The sequence below is a fragment of the Coenobita brevimanus genome, chromosome 24 (genome assembly GCF_032717465.1).
Source record: "Coenobita brevimanus isolate Jiangsu-jjx chromosome 24, ASM3271746v2, whole genome shotgun sequence".
Taxonomy (NCBI): domain Eukaryota; kingdom Metazoa; phylum Arthropoda; class Malacostraca; order Decapoda; family Coenobitidae; genus Coenobita; species Coenobita brevimanus.
The window spans coordinates 43,180,535-43,187,696 of record NC_136977.1 but is presented as its reverse complement, the minus strand read 5'-3'; the positions used below and the strand labels follow the sequence as shown (position 1 = coordinate 43,187,696).

Below are 7,162 nucleotides of genomic sequence, written 5' to 3'. Positions count from 1 at the left end.
ATCATAACCCACTTTCCCATATCAGAATTTTCCTTGGTAGATGTGGCCATATACTTTTCTCTTTACCCAAAACAACCTTTGGCACAGAAATGCTTTTCATGAGTCACACCTGGCTCACGAGTGGCACCTGCTCGTCGTGATAGGTGTAAGGAGAGGGAGGGAAAGTGTTAGGAAATTGTGCGTTATAGTCAAAGATGAATATTGTCCAGATAATTAAGTTTTACATCTAGTTTTCCTCAGCTGGCTAATATTCCTGAGCTGAGAAAGGCATGGTAGGTTTCTCTGTCCATAGATGATACTTTTTAATAATGTCATCTTGGACGCTGATGGATATGCCTGAAATGTGAAATAGATGCAGTGTTTTGCCTTTGACTATACTGTATATGATTCGTTCCCAGTATACAGAGGGCGATTACACGAATATTTGAGGGTGTGAGGGAGTGTGGTGTACTGTTAAAGTGGATCGTTGCAGAGGAAAGGCAGATGCCCATGGAGTTTCACTCCTTTCAGGATGTAGCGTCGGGCATGGCCGGCCTACAGTACCGCATGATTAATTTAATTTTAATAGTGCACTTGAATTATCTTTTGTAATTACTTGTATCTTGATAAAATGGTCAGTGCTTGCAAAACTGACAGACGAGAGAGAATTAACCCATAAGAACATAAAAAAAGAGGATGATTGCTGTAGGTGGGTTGGGCCATGCTAGGTTATGCTACTCGCCACTGAGAGTTCTCCCGAGGTCTAGAGGTTAAGACTCTGTCTCGATTACTGTGCCATATGTAGAATCAAACTGGGAAGGAAGAAATATTGAATTTCCCACTTAAGCCCACGAGATTACGACCGTGTAACACTGCAACCGTTGCAACAAAAACGACACAAGATCGAAAAAATTGAAGAGACAGTAAATGACCCAACAAATGCTGGAAGATTATAAAGCAGAATGAATAAGTGGAAGGTTTAAGCACCGGGAGAAACAGCTCATCAGGGAAGAGGTAAAGATGTGGCACACTGGAGGGAGGGAAAGGTGGAGAGGTGAGACGGGAAGCTGGTGGTGTCAGGTGTGGGCGGCCAGTGTGGTGGAAGAGCTGGTAGAGAGAGGGTGCTCGCTCTCCTCCTCCTCCATCCGACCTGATCACACTTGGACACTGCTTTAACCCAGTCTGCTGTTGGATAAATTTTTGAACTGTTGGTGCTTATGTCAGGTATATACCTCTGAATTTGAGCGCATCTAATATTGAATTCTACATGTACTCATACAGTGCTGATTTAGTACTGAATTTTAGACTCACAAAAGCGCACGTGGCTAAGCACATATTATATTTCTCAGTCGACTCTGAGAGCATGTGATATTTACTTAGCGCATCCAGCACTTACTTCTGAACTCTTTGCCACATGGCCATTAAAGTTCTCCGCACCTTATCATCCCCTTTATCAAATTAATGCGGTGCATGGGATGGGGTAGCCACTTGAATGTGAAGCACGTATTTTCTCCATCATGACCTTATAAGGGACGCAGATTTCTATAAAAGGACAGAATTTGCAGAAAAAGTATAAATGTGTCCATAAACTAAAGTGCTGTTTATTTTCAAGGTACAGACAGCAACTGCGTTTAAAGACTGTGAGACACTAGTTGAGTTTAAAGAAATGTGAGACACCAGTAGAGCTTTAAGATAGTGAGATACCAGTACTGATATACCGATAAGGAGACCGGTGAAGGAGCAGCAACGTAACAATGATTCCGTCAAAGAGGCCACGGATGGAATGCCTAGACGGAGGTACGACCACCTTGCTGGCTGGTGATGCAGTGGACAGTAACAACAACCGAAGTGACATCTGCGGATCGACTTATAGTGACAGGAAAAGCGACCATTACGACAGCAAGCACCATGGCACCACGCTCCACGAAAGCGACCACCACCACGGCAGTCATCACCAAACCTATCTTCACGACAGCAAACACCGAGACAGGGATCACGACAGCAAACATCAAAGTCAGGGTCGGGTGGGTGTGGGCTGTAGGCGGCCAAGGGTTTGTGCGGTCAAGTACCAACTAAGACCCAGGTCACTAAAGACCCGTTACTTGTGTGACTCTGAGTGGAGCCTGCAGGACCCCCTGGATCATAAGCCGCGTACACCCCCACTGTCAAGGTACCGCAGGAAGACCGCCAACGCCCGCGAGAGATGCCGTATGCGGCAGATCAACAATGCCTTCGAGAGCCTGAGTGGCGTGCTGCCCTGGTGGGTGTGCCGACGCCGGCCGGCCACCGACATGACTAAAATCGCCACCCTGAGGCTGGCCTCAGCCTATATCAAGTCCCTGCAGGACATGCTGGACGGTAACGCTCCCCAAGACACCTGCGCCTGGGTCCTTTCCAGCATCTTTGGTGAGGAACACGAGCCCCAGCAACCTGAAGTCACCCTAGTCGATGCAGATGGCGTCCCCAGCAAAGCGCAGCCGCAGCCGCTGCAGCAGCAGCAGCAGCAGGTGGCCCAGGACACGGACCTGTTCACGCTGCTGTGCGAGACCGGGGAGGCCACACCGATAAACGACCCAGACACGTATTCTGCGGGCCCGTCAGACTCGCAAACTGACCCTGTTAAGCTGTTCATCAACTGTGACCCGTACATCCCATGGCAGCAGCAGCAACAACAAACGCTCGTCACTTGACACCCCCTTACATTCTACACACGCCCACAAACACACTCGCACAAGCACATTCGAACCGTGTTTTCTTATCACACAGTGGTTAGGTGGAGAGAAATTATCATGACTCTGATGTACTGGTTATGACAAAGACAGTGAAGTGGGAGGACAGTACCTGATAATGTACATTTCTCAACTGTAATACTGGTCCATACATTATTCTTATCATCATCATCACCGTCATAACCCTGTTTCCCGCTAATTTAATGAGTTAGAATACAGAAATGGACATCATGTATACAGCCACGTTCATAAGGGATACACATCTGCTCGAGGTATCAATTGTAGTGTCCACTGCTGGTGAGATGCGGAACAATTTCACTCACTGCCTGGTGCACTGATCATGACTGCACCAGGCAGGAGGGGAAATAGTAGACAGTGAACCTACATTAGACAAAACGGGTAGATGTGTATCCATTATTATGAACGCGACTATCCTTCTCAGTGTCATGGTGCTTATGTTTCAAAGAATATTGTGTTATATATCTGAAATGAATGGCCGTAATCTCAAAACGGAGATATAAGATAGATTTATGAAGTCCTCCATTTCTACCGATCGTTGTGCATGTTGCGGATATTAGTTGTGGTTAGTCTGATGCCACGTTACAGAGTGCATTTGTAGGTAGTGGTCAGACATTTTACTCCCATCACAGACTTCACAAATGACTCAGAAATTGGAGGCTTACTTTCATCATACTGTATAGATTATTTTTAAAAATATGTATCTGTTGCATCTTTTCTTTCCGCCAGTTACAACGCGATCTTGTTTAGATTAGGCAGGCCCTGTTTCTTTAATGGCGATAAAAATAATCTAATCCCATTATTACGAAACAACTTTATTAATCAGAGCAAAATCATGTCTGGCGTTAGCAAGTGTAAAGTAAGAATAAAATAAAGGAGGACTAAACAGGAGGTCAGCTAATGTGGCCTGTTTGCTTCAGTGAACTTAGGGCTGCGGTCAATAATCCCTTTACAGGTCTGGAGTCCCGATAAAATGGAGAGATTACAACCCGTCCATCCCAATTTAAGTATTGTTAGTTAATCCAAGATCTCATTAGGTTTTGACACCATTTCGAGGCAGTGTAAACGAACTACTGACTGCAGCTAAGCGTGTTTATTTCCCCTGCTGGTTTGAGTGATATTTGTTTCTTTTTGTAAATGTTTTTGCGGAATATAGATTATATTTTATGGGAACCTGACATATGAATTAGCCTAGAACAGTATTGCTCCTGTATTAAGTATATTTTCACTGTAATTAGGATGAGAATAATCCTAATAAATTCACTGGTGTCATAGGTTGCAGTGCCACTCGTATTCTCGTCAGTTTGGAGGCTCCCTGGAACCTCTTGAGTATTTTTTTTATCTTATACGTCATTATTTTCTCCTATTTATGCAGTTAGTGTTAATATAAACCTAATAAATACACCGTACACGAGAATAGTAAAACTTAAAATATTAAATAAATAGTAAAGGACATTATAGAAAACCTCTCAGGCTGACGAGAATTTGGTCCCATGTGTAACTGTTTTCCTTTAGTATGTAATTTTATGCTATTCAGGTATAATTAGAATATTTAATTAGAATTTATTTGTGATGTGAAGAATGTTCCTATACAAGAAAATGGTTTGCCCAATTATTTAAGCTGGGGGTTTGGATTGGCCTTATGTCTATCTGTGTGTGCGTGTGCGTGTGCGTGTGCGTGTGCGTGTGCGTGTGCGTGTGCGTGTGCGTGTGCGTGTGCGTGTGCGTGTGTGTGTGTGTGTGTGTGTGTGTGTGTGTGTGTGTGTGTGTGTGTGTGTGTGCGTGTGCGTGTGCGTGTGCGTGTGCGTGTGCGTGTGTGTGTGTGTGTGTGTGTGTGTGTGTGTGTGTGTGTGTGTGTGTGTGTGTGTGTGTGTGTGTGCGCGTGCGTGTGCGTGTGCGCGCGCGCAGTCTTTTCACCTTAACCTGGCCCAGATTTTCGTCCATTTGCAGTTTATTTCATGTAGCGATGTTGTAGAATTAAAACAATACTACGACTCTAGATCATTTTCTCAGCACTTCTTCGAGATTAGCATCATATTCTAGTGTTAATCTGTTTTTATATCTCAGCCATCAAGATGGACGGATGGCAATATTAGGCCAGATTAAAGTAAAGGGAGCATAGTTAACTACGTCAATAGCACTTCTAGTCATGATCTATGTGCCATATTGTTAACACTTCCAGATTTGTGCCTTGGGTGTTGTAGTTCCTGGGTTATATAAAGGTGGTTGTGGTTGTGGTTGTTCAGCCATCTCGCTCTATGAGGCCTTCCATAACTCTGCTTAAGGTTTCTCAGCAAAGTAAAACGTTGTGAAGTGACAGTGTAGTGATGAAGGATTAATTTGTGAAGCGAAGGTTACCCTTATGTAGGACTGGATATGGCAGAGGTTGTCTATAGGGTTTAGTGGGGATTTGTAATATGGTGGGATATATGTAGGGGCAGTTGCGTAGAGATGGTTTTATGTACTGGTGATTGTATGTCTGTGGAGGGGAGGGGTTATGGTAGGATTTGTGATGAGGCAGTGGGTGTATTGACTTGATCTGTGTGGTTTTGACTATGTAAGATAAAGGTTTACATATGTCATCGGTGATAGTACAGATAAGAGGGTATGATATATTTGAGACTGTCTAGGTCTGAGTGGGTATTATGTAGTGCTATTTGTTCTGTACGGGTTATGTAGAAGTGTCCATTAATTTTGTGGTTTTATGAAGGTGAAGGGATGTGAGAGGGCCGAGACTGAGGGATATATTAGGGCTTGTCTGGTCGTTTATGCAGAGTTCGTGATGCGTGAAAATGGAGGTGATTTAGTATAGGTGTTGATCTACATAATGGGAGCAATTGAGTACAAGTGATGATGGATGTTCCTTGCCAGAAGTGAGGTTGTTTGGTGGGGATTTTGTGTGTGTGTGTGTGTGTGTGTGTGTGTGTGTGTGTGTGTGTGTGTGTGTGTGTGTGTGTGTGTGTGTGTGTGTGTGTGTGTGTGTGTGTGTGTGTGTGTGTGTGTGTGTGTGTGTGTGTGTGTGTGTGTGTGTGTGTGTGTGTGTGTGTGTGTGTGTGTGTGTGTGTGTGTGTGTGTGTGTGTGTGTGTGTGTGTGTGTGTGTGTGTGTTGCCTACGGCGCGTCATCTCACCATTCCTGCCTTTATATTCACCTCTCTTCTCCCATAACTCATCTCCTGTCATACTCGATTCTACATCCATTTACCATGACTGTCTCTGTTGATTGTTTCTATTGCTTATTGTCTGTGTTTTCTGCCATTTATCTGAGGTTTTTTGGTTTCTTTTTGTCGTGTACAGGTTCTCTCCTTTAGTTGTCAGGTAGTTTTCTTTCTCTGTTTGCTTCACTTTGATATTGCCATGGAAACGATCACCCAATTCCCCTCATTCAATAGCCTACCAATAAATTTGAGCTTCGTGGCCTCAGGTACTCCCCTCTCTCGCTTTGAAAATCATCAGTTCGTTTGTCCTCCACGTCATTCTCATCGAATAGTTCATTGATCAGTTTGTCTTCATCTAGATCACCCTCTTATCCTTTGAACTTACCTCTTACCTCTCACTAAACTCAAACAATTCCCACCGTCCGTCCCGCCGATGTTCCATTCTCCTTTGGGCTCCAGTTATCTCATATACGTCTCTCCTGGTCATGCGTCATCTGTTATATGTCGTTTTGTTCGGAAAGTTGATGTTATGGATACTTTACCTCTATCCCATGGCGTGTAATATGAGTTTTGTTACAGTAGATTCTCTGTTTTATCATCATCATCGCCATCGTCATCGTCATCATCATCATCATCATCATCATCTTTGTTGTTTATCATCGTCGTTTCATCGAATTTTACTTTTATACATGGGGTGGTAAGAATCTCCTGTGGAAGTCACAGAAGGAAAGATGTTCTGAATAAGGACTTCTCTAAAGAATATTCCGTGACGCCTTCATTCACTCCCCAGTTAGGCTGCGTTCACACCAAGCGATTCGATTCGATTCAATTCATGGAGAATCATATCGATTCATGATTCGTCTTGATGCGACATGTTAATTCCTATAGGAACTATTCACACCAAGCGAATCAATTCAATTCAAATCATGGCGATTCAAGGCGATTCAGAATCACTGATGCGCGAGGGTCCATTTTTTCATCAGTCACGGCGATTCAGTGGAGGAGTGAGCACCATGCTACCGGACGACCTGATAAATTTAGTGAGAGAGCGACGTGCTATTTATGATGCTAGTGATCCGAAGCATCGGGACAGGGATGCCATAGCGGCTTTATGGAAGGATATTGCTGCAGAAATTAAATGCACAGGTGAGTTAAGTCATAAATGAAGGATGTCTATTTTTTTACTGTATTCACTGCCATAAATAAAGGATGTCTATTTTCTTAATATATTCACAACCAGAAACAAATAATTTATACTTATTTTTACTCTATGCACAACC

At 43.6% G+C, this 7,162-nt stretch overlaps 1 protein-coding gene across 1 annotated transcript; it reads left to right on the top strand.

Annotated features, from left to right (window-relative positions):
- The first annotated feature begins 1,733 nt into the window (after positions 1–1,733).
- LOC145393365 (uncharacterized) lies at positions 1,734–2,669 on the top strand. Its single transcript, XM_080267464.1, has one exon. It carries the CDS (start codon positions 1,734–1,736, stop codon positions 2,667–2,669), a length of 936 nt encoding a protein of 311 aa, XP_080123590.1.
- Positions 2,670–7,162: the final 4,493 nt, after the last annotated feature.